This window comes from Acartia tonsa, chromosome 1 (genome assembly GCF_053477335.1).
Source record: "Acartia tonsa isolate MP-2025a chromosome 1, ASM5347733v1, whole genome shotgun sequence".
NCBI lineage: Eukaryota > Metazoa > Arthropoda > Copepoda > Calanoida > Acartiidae > Acartia > Acartia tonsa.
Window position 1 is genome coordinate 45820814 of NC_137260.1, and position 13366 is coordinate 45834179.

Sequence of the window (13366 nt, forward strand, 5' to 3'; positions counted from 1 at the left end):
CCTCATCCTGGACTTTATCTATTCTAGCATTTAATACTGCCATATCGCTAGAAAATTTAGCACTAACATTTCTGCAAGCATGACAGAACCACTTAAAACCAGAGTTCTCTTGTGTTTTCATGAAATTGTAAACATCATCAGTAATCTCAGAGGTGCAGCTAATATGAATGTAGAGGGAACACAGAGAACATTTGACAGCTTTAGCATTTTTGGCAACCTGCTTCTCGCATTTCAGACAAGGATATGTAACAGGTGCCATTTTACAAGTTATACTTAAATTGCACTCTTATCTCCCCTTAGACGAGGCTTCAAAGAAACCTTAAAGGGTGGCCCTGCGAAGGATCACCGTGAGATTCGAGTACAGACAAATCACAAAAGTTTTTGATCACAATAATAAAATAAAACAATAAGTAAGACAATATGCACTGTTTTCTTTTTTTTTTTTACTTTTTTCTTTCTTTTTTTTTACTTTTTTCTTTCTTTTTTTTTACTTTTTTCTTTTTTTTCTACTTTTTTTCTACTTTTTTTCTTATTTTTTTCTCTTTTTTAGATACTTTTTTTTTTGTTTTTTTTTTGTTTTGTTTTTTTGTTTTCTCTTTTTTTCTTTTATCTTTTAGTGCATTACATAATTAAAATAAAAACATAACATTCAGACAAATTTAAAATACATAAAATGGATTAATATTTAAAAGAACATAAAATTAGATATTATTATAATGGGTATTAATTTATCGTTTTGGGTATTATTTTAGAATTAAGGTTGAAAATTAGGGATTTTCAGGCCCCCGGGAGTATTCTTAGCCCCCCAGCACAGCTTCACATCACTGAGAAAAAAATATAATGTCTTTATACTGGGTCTATTTTAGCCTCCCCAGACAGCTATTAATCTTTATTCTCAGTCCGACCACAGCTCCTCTATGCTCAGCAGGATTGTTCCGACATTTTTTGCCTGTCCCTTGACATTTTAATCACAGTTTAAAAGATCACTTTTTTTTTATTTTCAGTGGGCTTACGGCTTCTGAAACATGAGAGGCTTGATCCACCTCTCTCTCTCTTTTAGTGAAGTGAATCAAGCAAGTATAGCTTGGTCAGTTGCCACGATGCAAATTATGTAAAAGACAATAAAAAGAGAGAGAAACAATTTAACAACAAACAACTTATGTTTCATGTAATTTTCTGTCAATCGATTAGAACATGGAGATAAATGTCATTTAATGAAGATATGTCAAAATAATAACGATTTCGCCTAGCAACTGACTTGGCCCTGCCCTACCCTACCCTAAAGATTTTATGACTGACTGACAGTTTGCAATGATATAAAGCTTGATATTTCAACGACTAATGTACTACTTATTTTATTTTTGGTAACACAGTTCACCAAAATAACTTTAAATCTTTTTTTTCAATTAAAATATAACTTCACTTTTTTATTCTCGTTTAGCATGTATGATGAAATTTGTAAACAATAACAATCTGTCTGCTATGAACGTAAGAAACCTGTTTTTTGGAAGCCGGTTTAAATGTCGTCTTCAAGATCTGATTTAATTGAAACATTAGGATATACTTTTCATTAACTATTAGGAGACCAAACGAGGAACATAAAATATATTACACCTCAAGGCTCGAGTCACACTATGACTTTTTTTATGGGGGGGGGGGGGCGGGGATTACTCCCTCCCCCCCCAAAAAAAAAATTTTCAGTAAAATTTTTTTTTTAAGAACATTTAATTTGGGGGGGGTAAATACCCCCCCCCAAAAAAAATTTTTTTAAAGAACATTTATTTGGGGGGGGTAATTACCCCCCCCCAAAATGGTTCGGGGGGGGTAAATACCCCCCCCAAAATCGTTAGGGGTGCCTATGGCACCCCCAAGGTAGGGGTAATTTTTTTTTGGGGGGGGTATTGTTCAAAAAATTTTGGGGGTGCCAAATGGCCCATTACCCCCCCCCCTTGGACGCCTATGGACCGTTCTCCTTTACAGTAAAGCTCCTTGTAGGTCCAGGCAAAATTTTTAACTTTACATTGAAAGTGGAAAGTAGTTTACTTTACGTTCTCCCTTACCTCAAGCGCGTCTAGATACCTCGAAAATAAAGCGATACCTCTTAAGAATACTCAAATATAAATTAAAACTCTAGTTTAAAACGGTCTTAAAATATTCTTTGAATTATTGAAGAAAACAAATTTTTTTCAGGGAATTCTGGAACCAATTTTAACCCTGTTAACAAAGTCCACCCGACTGTCGATGACAAGAAATGCTGTGTGGGCACTTTCCAACCTATGCAGAGGAAAATCGCCTCCACCTGATTTTGCAAAGGTAACTTGTTGGAATAATTTTATAAGTTGAAAATATTTCATGTTTAAATATTCCTAGAAGCGCAGCTATTATATATTGTTTGATTTGAACGTCCGTCTAACGATCAGATTGTCAGTTCGTTAAGATCGTAAAAATAATCTTAATTTTTACATTTTTTTCCATTAAACAAGTGGTACAGAAAACTGGAATATTCATCAAAATAGTCGCTTGATATCACTGCTGGATTGGGCTTCAATTACTTCGCATATGTTCATTCCCCATCTGTCCTACATTGTCTCGTAATCAGACTTCTTTATCTAAAAGATTATTCAATAAAATTTCATATTATTTATGAGAATTAATTATGTTTAGGTATCACCAGCTCTTGGTGTGCTTTCCCGACTGTTATTTCACAATGATCCTGATGTTCTGGCTGACACTTGCTGGGCACTTTCATACTTGTCGGTAAGCATCATATTATACTCATAATTATATAGAGTTGATCTCATCTTATTTTTTCCATCGCAGTGGTGTACCTATATTCCGCAAAGGAGGGGGGGGGGGAGAATGAAAAATATTCTCAGAGCTCTTTATTTTACTCATTTTTTGTTACCCCTCCCACTCATTTGTCTATTGTTTTACCGAAGAAGGGGGAGAAAATTTAAGCACTTTTTAATTTTTCATTTTCCCTCCCTCCCTCCCACATAAATTCTAATTTTTTACCAACCTTCCTTTAGCCGGGATCCCATCTTAAATATTAAGCCGGCAAGAAAATACATGTTTTGTATAAAATTATTTTCTACATGGCATTTCCCGTGCTAATATATATAAAAAGAGGTTTTTTGATATAAAATATTTTTTATTTTTAATATTTCAGCTCTCCATAATTTTTTTCAAAAAATGCAAAAAAAAAATATAAAGGTTGCGTGAGTTTTTTAGTATTATTGAGTAAAAAAATAACGATTTGATCACATTATATACATAAATTAATTTATATTTGCTGTTTAAACTAATTTATATTCTTAATCTTTAGCCAGGGCTTCTATATCAGAGAGGTTGAAGTCTGATTTGAGCTTCTTTCTATTGTTTTTAACAACGTGGAAGTTATTTTGTCTCTGAGCCTCTGATTTATAGCTGTTACAGAAATCCTGCACAAGTCTGATATTACGTTCAGCTGCATCATTAACAGCTGTCAGCTGCTTGACCCACGTAACAAAAGATGCATCAACCACTCCATTTGTACCCCATGCCAAAATATCTGCCCTTGTTACTCCAGTAACCTCCAGCAGGAACCAGCTCTTAAGGCCAATTAGATCTGGAAATTTTGTGCTGGATGAAATAGTTAGTAAAACTGGTTTCTGAAGATCATAAGTTTCTGGCGCTGGATTATTCAAGAGTTTTGCAAGCATTTCTTGCCTAATATCTTTGTCAAGATCAGCATCTGCTAGAGCTAATACACTACACTCCTGTGTAAGATACCAAGTATGACGCTGCAAACTGATCAATAGCTCACCTCCTAGAACAGGATAATGTTTCTTGATTGTCATGACCTGCTGAAAACACATAAGATCGTTACTTGGTGCTTGACTGACAATGTAAGATTTAAGAAACCACACTGAGTAGAATATGGAGATAAACAGAGCAGCTGTTTCAATCATCTTACTCTCCTCACTGCTTATCAGTTTTGAAACATCACCAGTTATCCTCAACATCATTGTATACAGCGCATCTGCCATGAATCTAAAAAATTAAATTTATATTAAATCGATAGCAATTTTAAAGTTAGAAAGATATTATTTATTTGAGCAATAAACCAAAAGTGAAATTAAAAACTGTAAAGTTAATCCTGTAAATTGTTTGTTTAGTTTAATTAAAAGATTATACCTTGCTTCATGGCAGGCACCTGGCTGGTGAAATGAGAAATTCCAATGTACTTCTTCTGGAGTAAGGTAGAATACAACAAGCTCTACCATTTTTCTATAATCTCCTCTTTCAAACAGACAAGTTTTTAAGGCTTTTGTGCCAAAGGTACGAGCTTCCTCTGCCATCCTATAGATATCTGATCCAACAGTCAATGATTTCCAGTTGAATTTGACAAGATCTTTGTTACCGTGTTCTTTCATGTTAGCTTCAAGCTTTGGTTTCAATACAGGCCATGCATTTTTCAGCCTAACATAAATTTCCCTCCGTGGTGCCTTAGTCTTGACTCCAGTAAGGGCTTCCATGAAGTGGGATATGTGTACTTAAAGTATGTGTCTACGACACATAAACCAAGCTACAGGTTTCTGGAGAAACTCGGACACAATAACATTGGCTCCTACAAACCTCCCAGTGTTTGAAGCGGTAGTATCATCACAGATTGCAAAAATTTGGTTGGATGTGATATCATAAAACAACAATAATTCATGAACAGCGGCTGCTTGATCTTCACCCTTGGAACTATCACAAACAACAACGCCAAGCAAAATATCATCAGTCTCAGCCAGGTCAGGTGAAGTTATAGGGACGGCAATTCTCTCTCTGGTTACTGTTATGTTGGCATCTTCATCCAAGTAAGTGACCTGTTTCCCGTCAATGTGGAGGCAAAGATTTAAGTTTCTGATATTATGAGTTATTTTTAAAATCACGCAACCTTCTAGAAATTATATTTGCATTTTCTTCAGCACATATGTGCAATACTAAATAAGAAAATTGGGGCATTTGCGCTGTAATTAAGGGATATATATTTCTTGCTTTAATTATTTTTATATTTGAATATAAAAATAATATCAAAAAAGCGAATTTAAGGTTAAAAAAATGAAAATGTAAAAAAAAAATTTAAAAATTACGCAACCTTCTAGAAAAATATATTATTTTTCATCAATTTCAAAAAAATTTTTGGAGAGCTGAATTAAAAGATTTAGAAAAAAAGTATATTTTGAGAATATCTTAAAAAAATACATAGAACGGGAAAATACCATGTAGAAAAAATGTTTGTATTTTCTTGCCGGCTTATTAAATATACACAAATGTTCCATGGTATGTGAACGTTGTTAACCTACCTGTAAATAAACAGAGAAATTCTATTATTTTTTCTTCGGTTGTTATGTTTATTGGTAAATTAAAAGTAAATTGACCCTATTTATTATAAAATGTATATTTTTTTTCTAATGTTTAGGACGGACCCAACGATAAAATCCAGGCTGTCATTGACTCCGGCGTGTGTCGGCGGATTGTTGAGCTGTTGATGAACAACCAGCAGACAGTTGTGTCTGCTGCCCTCAGAGCTGTTGGCAATATTGTCACTGGAGATGATATTCAGACACAGGTGACTTTTCTTCTGGTTATTAGTTTCCTTCCTGTATGGCGGTGAATTCTGGTGGTAGCTATTTTTCTGTAACTTTAAAAATGGGGGGTTAAATACAGAGAGAGAAAGAGCGAGGAGACAATGGGCTGATTAATGCACTAGTCCCCAAATTTTTAGAATAACATTTTCTTATTTCTTGGCTAAACAACTTTGGGGACTGCAGTAAATTTTGATTGGTTGGTAAAATAAGTTAAGTGTTCGAACGTTTCTTCCATCAATAATTTTAATCTACAAAAGGGGTAAAATTGTATCAGCGTTGGGGATGCACATCAATTCATCGGCCATTGTCTTATCCCTTTAGATCCCTTAATTGTGTAAGCACATATAGCCATCTAATAATAATATAACTATATTTAGGTGATAATAAATTGTGGTGCCCTCCCCTGCCTTCTCCAACTCTTGTCCTCTCCGAAGGAGTCGATAAAGAAGGAGGCCTGCTGGACTATTTCTAATATTACTGCAGGAAATAGACAACAAATTCAGGTCAGTTGTGTTCTCTAATAGATAGTGGCATGTTCTTTTTATGCCTATTGAAAAAAAGTCATAGTTTCACTTCTTCCATTAGTTACAAAAAACTTAGTTTTTTTTTAACAAGAATAGGTTTTTGGATGAAACATTAGTAAATACAGGGTGGGGCACATAAATCCGGACTTTTTAAAATTTTTAAACAAATGGACATAAAATCGTCAATTTTAAAGATTTTATTGAATTTTAAAAACTGAGAGGCAGAATAGGTATATGACTATTAGATTATTCAAAAAAAAGGCCGCCAGTCTCATTCACCGCCTCAACCCGCCTCCTCAACCGCCTGCAGGCCCAGGTCAAAATGTACCTTTCCAAGCTGTCGAAGTTCTCCTTGATAGTGGCTATGAGGGAGGTCTTTGTGATATGGGCACGTCTATTGGTGCATGCTTCAAAGTAGCTTTAGGCCAAAAAGTCCATTGAATTAAGATCAGGCAGCTGGGAGGCCACATTTCCTTAGGAACGTGAGTAACCGCAGGATCCAAATTAACCCAACTTTTAAGTTACCCTTAGAAACGGAAGCTCTTATTTGGACCACAGTTGAGCTAGAACGACGTTCTTTACCTTTTTGGAAATGGCATGACAATTAAGCTACGGTTGTCAGCGCAATCCATAGTCTTAAATGAGGTTGAAAGTTCCATATGGGTCGCTCAAATCGAGAACCGAGAAATTTTCACAATTTTTTACGATTTTTGACGTTTTTGACATCTCTAAATCTGCCACGTTTCACTTTGCTGGAGTACTACGGCAAAGCCATTTCAGATAGAGAGCTCTAGACTTTTCTAGTGTCTTACTTATGTATCTAAGAGTATCTCCAGCAAGTTTTATAACCCTACCTCACCTACAGATGGGCTGAGGTCAGATTTAGTGGGACCTAGTCGAAAATCAAGATTAAACCACCAGCGCATTTCGAACCTGCCTTGTTGAACATATTCGCGGCCAGCTCGGAGTACACGTCCCCAATCGTCAAAATATTTTTTTGTGCTGAAAGGTCATTACCTAAGCTTTTTATAGTGGGGTCAAACGTCCTGATTGGTCAAGTAGTTTTAAAGCTATGGCCGTTTTTAAAAAGTCCGGATTTATGTGCCCCACCCTGTACATCAACTATCGAGACTTTTAATCAACAAATGACTTTTTCTGGGCCAATTATTTTCCAATATTTTACAAACACTAGTTATTTCTTCTTTTTCTTGTGTTCAGTTATCAGATTTCATTATTTCATAACTTAAACTTTGCTGATATGTTAATTTTACTTTTTTCAGTCCGTGATCGACGCCAACATTTTCCCAGTTCTTATCGACATCCAGTCGAAGGCTGAGTTCAAGACTAGGAAAGAGGCCGCCTGGGCCATCACCAATGCATCCAGTGGTGGTACTGCTGAACAAATCAGGTAAAGAGATGAATAGACTGACGGGAGCTGTTGGAAGATTGTTACAAAGTTAAGTCTAAAAATGCTGTATTCTTAGCAATATGTTTGCTAAAAAGTCAGATGTAGATGAGTTTGATTATATGCTTTAATTGTGTAAACCATTTTTTTTTTCGTAATGCACTAATGTGATACTGTCGATATCAAAAGATATTTAATATATAATATCATGTAGATATTTATTGCTGTATACATTATTTTATATTTTATATAACTGTAATTTCAAACAGAGTTTTCCTATGAAGAAATTATAATTAATTAAAATGAGAAGAAAAATTTCAACATTTTTGGTGACTATGAATTTTGTTATTTAGATATTTAGTTGAACAAGGATGTATACCTCCTCTATGTGATTTACTAACTGTTATGGATAGCAAAATTGTACAGGTAATTAGTTTTAGAAATAAAATATTGATATATATCCTACTCGCATTCAAATTTGGTTATCTCGGGGAGGGAGGGAACATTGACATGTTAATTACTTTGGCACCCTGATTGGTTGGTTAAAACTTAGTTTTTAAACTGTTAGTGTTCAACTAATAATTATAATATATAGGAACAGTTTTGTTTAATATCATTGGGGACAGATATTAATATATTGTCCATTGTCTTATCCCTGGATTATATTTTAAGTTTGTCTAGTTTAGTTAATTTATGTGCTTTGAAATGACTAAAATTTAAAAAAAGATGCATTGATTTTAATTCGAATTAATCATTGCAGGTCGCCCTGAACGGTTTAGAAAACATCCTACGTCTCGGAGAGCAGGAGGCGAAGACGACGGGCGGCGCCAACCCCTACGCCGTCATCATTGAGGAGGTGTTTGGGCTGGACAAGATCGAGTTCCTGCAGTCCCACGAGAATATTGATATTTACAAGAAGGCATTCGACATTATTGAACGCTATTTTGGAACCGAAGAAGAAGATAAAGATGTAAGTGTTGACTTTTAATTGCGCAGCTACTCTATATATAGCGTATATCCGTCCGTGTAACATTCATTATTTGACAAATTTCATCAAATAAAATACTACATAATCTTTATATTCGTGCGCGACTTAACTTATATTAATTCCTAGTATTATTAACTTTTAATAGCAGCGCTAGATTTGGATATTATTGTCCTTTCACAGGGATGTATATTGTATAATTATTCTGCACAAGGAGGAAAAATAGAAAATAGTTAGCAGTACTCCTTAATTTTTTCTTTTCTCTACCCCTGTCCTTAAATAAGATACATTGTCTACATTTTAATAAGTAAATGTAAAAATTAAAACTTCGATTATTGCTAAATACATTGCAACACTGCCTATGCCATATTGTTTATTTAAAGATGATAAAGTAAACAAATGACATTGACATGTATTTGCTAATATTTAGTAAGTTTTCATAATCTCCACTCTCTTTATGTAAACACAAGTTGGTTTTTAAAAAAGGAAACAAAATACTAATAGAATTTTAAATGCTCTGCCACAAGTTGCCGGTTGAGCACTGGTAAACCTTCCTTTATCCTTATAATAAAGTAACAGGATGTTTGTGTGTTTGTCTGTACCGAAGGATCTCGCTAACCGCTGAACCGATCGGGTTCTCCTTAACAGGGTAGCTTCTCATAAGTCCCGGGAAGGTTTATAACTATTTTGGGGGAGGGTACCACCACCCTCCCAAGAGAAATGACAAAAAAAAATTTAATTTAGGGGAGACTTCAACGTCAAATAAGGTGGTATCGTACATAAAAAATTAACTTTAACAAACAACAACATTTAAAGTGCCACTAGAGGCCTCTAGGGGCGTAGCCGCTAGTATTGATATAAATTGAAAGTAAGGATTGGGATTTCCTTGTCCTTTCCCCTGTGGGGCTACTCAATACTTCTAACCTCATAAACAATTAAAAAACTCCCCACTTTCAATTTATTTTAAAATAGGGGTAGGGTTGAGGATATCAGTGCTAAAAAGGGTACCTTATGTGAAATTAACACCCATTAAACATTTATTTTGATGTAAGAAACTTTAAAATTATCATGAATTTTTTATTTAAATCCAGGTTGCCCCAAGCGTGGATGCAAACACGAACCAGTTTTCCTTTCCTACATCTGAAAACGCGCAGGCTGCTGTCGGCCAACAAGGGGGATTCCAGTTCTAGTGCACAGGTACTGTCAACCAATCAGTGGTGTATATTTTTCATAATTAGTTATATTCTAGGGTATCATAGACTAATTTTTTTGTTTAATTGGGAGAGGGAATGAAATTAAACTTAAAAATATACACCCCTGTATTATGAATATCTTCATTCTTCATTGTTTTTATTTATTGTCTTAAGGATTATGTTCCGTCTTAAACTAAAAACCGTTCACGCGAAACTCCCTTGCATTCTTAAAAGACTTAACATTTCAAAATTCAGTGATAAATGACACCATTTACAAGGAAAAAATAAATCTTTTTACTTTATTAGAATTAATTTCAATGTAATTTACCTAAACATTTTGTATAAAATATTTATAATACCTAACATTTTATTATTTCAGGTTGAAGTGTGTAGGATGTATTTGAATAAATTTACACTGATTCAACAAGAATCAGCGCCTCCTTTCATCTTTTCCTCATTTATCCTCTAACCAAACAAAATTCTGAGCTGTGCAAAAAATTCCACACCTTCCTGATTCCATCACGCAACCTCTGATTTACACGAAGCCGACATTTCAAGTTTGCCAGCAGCCCATGAATTACAAATCCCAACCTAACAAAGTAGACCGATCTGATTTACGAAGAAGATATAAACTCTGTTTATATGCAAGAAAGTAAGATACTCGATAACTTTATAATGTGTCAATGTTTTAAGTGAGTGAAACCCCCCATTTTGGTCAGTGAGAGAACAATAATACTGTGAGATAAAAAAACATAAAAAAAAATTCTGTGCGATAAATAGGCAAAATTTTTGTTGCTCTATAGTTTGTAGGTATCATTTTTTATGGATACCTACTTTTGTTGTTGTTACCTATTTGTGATATTTACATCATATGTAATATGTATACTGTGGCCGCGTATTAGTAGGTAATTTTATGTGCCAAGCGTGTATTGATTTTAGACATTTTGGCTGTAGACAAAATTATAATGAAAAAGATGCGTGACTGAAAAATATACAAACATTAATATAGTATTAAAAACCATGAAGGTAGAAAAGGAATGATGAAAAACGTACTTAACTCAATTTAAATTTTGACTACAGCCAAAAACCGTCTAATTCGTGTTAACCATTAAGATTCTTTCCTTAGAGATGGGCAAACATGTCTTCCTTTCCCTTATACATTGTTATAGCCACCTGTAATGATTTGAATCTTAATGGTTTGTGTTATTGTATGTTCTTAAGAAGTACTGAATAAGCTTAATTAAAACCAGTACAACTATGTGGTGTTATCCTGAGCGCTGTGAGATTTTTAGTAACATTTAATTAATGCGATTGTTGGGATTATTTGAAAAGTTTTTTAGTAATTTGCACGTATTCCTATCATTTAATGCTATTTGATTGAGTCGGTCATTTTGGCAAAATATTTGTTATCAATATTCCAATCATAGGGTAAAGCGGGGCGATCTCGGTTTTGAGGTGAAGTCGGTATTTTTTTTGACCACCTTCATTAAATGACATTTTTCTCCATGTTTTAATCGACTGACAGAAAAAAACATAAAATCAAATTTGTTCCTTATTAAATTGCCTACAAAAAAGTATAAAATGAAATTTTTGTGAGATGAATTTTTAGGGTACTTATTGGGTCTTCAAGTCGGACGACAAAAAATTTTATTTTCGATTTTTTTGCTTCGGTCGGAAAAACGGTAAGTTGGACAAAAACTGGTAAGAGCTATGGCTTAGACGTCTTCAGGGGACTTATTAAGAATCTAATAGGCTATCCATTTCCGTTTAAAACTTTAATAAAGCTTGTATAGTTTTTTCTTAAATCGACTAAAAGTAAAGCGGGGCGAATTCGGTTTTTTCACTTTTTATACTAACTTTTTCAATTTTATATAAAAAAGTGAAATTTTCGAGAAAAAAAGTCAAATTTCTCGTACTTAGAAAAAATTTATTTTTTTTTGTAGAAAAAATTGTCCGATCTTCATAATTTTTTTTGTGAATGCTCTTTGTTACATTTAGCAACTTTAACCTTTAGGGCATGCTGTAATTAAATCACTATGTCATAGGTTTTTTGAAGCTGGAAAATCGACCACAGATTTTGCCAAACTTTTCTCTTTTTTTCAACTTGATTTTTTTAGGAAATTTTGCTAATAGAACTAATTTTTTTTTGGCCAAATCTATTCAAAATTGCCTGAATTTTAAGGATCAGGCCTTTAAAGTCATAAAAAGTTATTTTTTCTAGTAGTATTTTTAAGTTTTTTATCAAAAAAATTTTCGAAAAAAAAAGTCAAATTTCGCGTACTTCGGAAAAATTATTTTTTTTGGTAGAAAAAATTGACCTATCTTAATAAAATTTTTTGTGCATACTCTTTATTACATTTAGCAACTTTTACCTTTTGGGCATGCTGTAAAAAAATCAATACGTCATCGATTTTTTGAAGCTTGAAAATGCCCTACCGACTTCGCCTCAAGGCGGGGCGAAGTCGGTGCCGTTTTAGAGATCAATTTTGACAAACTTTCCAATGTCCTAGGTTTACGTCCCTTTAGGACCTGATCGACTTTTCCGAGATCTTTCTACTGGTCTTGGTCCCATTTAAAAAAAATAATTTTTACGATTTGCAGGTTCAAAAAACCGAAAAAAAGACCGAGTTCACCCCGCTTTACCCTAAATGTTTTGTTTTTATACTTTTTACATGGCAGCTATGAACCACATGTCATTTGCTCAATTTTTTACATTTTCTAGAAAGATAATTTTTCACTAAATCCTAACAATCAGCCTTTATCTAGTGAGTTGTATAATGTCGACGTGAAGAAATCAGTTGAAATTTGATATAAAGAGCCTCCATGACTGATTGTGATATAAAGGAATGAACTTGCGTAATAAAAAATTGAATTGTGTTTGTCTAAAATGCGTCAATAAACTTGTGATTCATGCAGATTATTTGTGGTCTAGTCTATACATACAAGTGTATATACAGGGGAAAATATTTTACATAATACTCTTTTTATTAATATCCTAAGAATTTTTCTAGCTCAAATCATTATCACTTTACCCAAAAATAACTTTTTATCTTATTTTTTCAAAAGTTTATGTGAAATATTTGCCCCTGATTTTTATTGAGAAACCAAAGCCGTGCTGAGAATCGTTGTTGATATAAAATATCCTTTTTCTACGTTTTATATCCTTTTCTTCTGTTATTTGTTTCGATTTTTGGAATGATTACTTTTTGGTTGATGTTTTTTTTGTAGTTGAGTTTTCATTGTAATAGGTAGTATATATGCAGCATGTTTTAAAATGCTTTTAATTCTGCTTTGTTTAATAAAGAAATACATGGGAATATTTAAAGCAATTTCTTTTCCAATACCTAGGTAGAGTCTCTGAGAAGTTAATTTTTTTCTAACTAAATTTGAAACTTTACTACAAATGAAACTAATAGAAATTAAATGAAAATACAAAGTTTATTTTTCATTAAATAGACGCTTTTCAAATGTTGTGTAAGCAAAGCATGGTTTAGTTTTCTTCACTTATTATTATAAATATAAAATATTTTTTGAGTTTCATTGCAATTATGACATGAAATATAGGTATTAACTAAATTGTTTGTTTTTATTTATATTAATTTTTATACTGGTGTTGAGACCATGTGTTTAGGGGGGGGGGG

At 33.5% G+C, this 13366-nt stretch overlaps 1 protein-coding gene across 11 annotated transcripts in view; it reads left to right on the top strand.

Moving 5' to 3' along the window:
• The window catches only part of Kap-alpha1 (karyopherin alpha1), a 21015-nt gene extending 7714 nt beyond the window's left edge, over positions 1-13301 (top strand). Inside the window, exons 6-16 of one of the 11 annotated variants that reach the window (XR_013880408.1) lie at positions 2191-2313; positions 2665-2757; positions 5450-5599; positions 5996-6121; positions 7423-7550; positions 7901-7973; positions 8308-8517; positions 9624-9729; positions 10105-10630; positions 10947-11038; positions 12492-13301. Coding sequence is in view for 1 of the 11 variants with exons in the window: in XM_080163379.1 (XP_080019505.1) it covers positions 2191-2313; positions 2665-2757; positions 5450-5599; positions 5996-6121; positions 7423-7550; positions 7901-7973; positions 8308-8517; positions 9624-9722 (1002 nt within the window). In the remaining 10 variants the exon portion in view is untranslated. Of the gene's footprint in view, positions 1-2190; positions 2314-2664; positions 2758-5449; positions 5600-5995; positions 6122-7422; positions 7551-7900; positions 7974-8307; positions 8518-9623; positions 9730-10104; positions 10760-10946; positions 11039-12480 lie in introns of those variants that run through there. The other 10 variants (XR_013880410.1, XR_013880414.1, XR_013880407.1 and 7 more) reach the window with 10 other exon arrangements.
• The last annotated feature ends 65 nt before the right edge of the window (positions 13302-13366 follow it).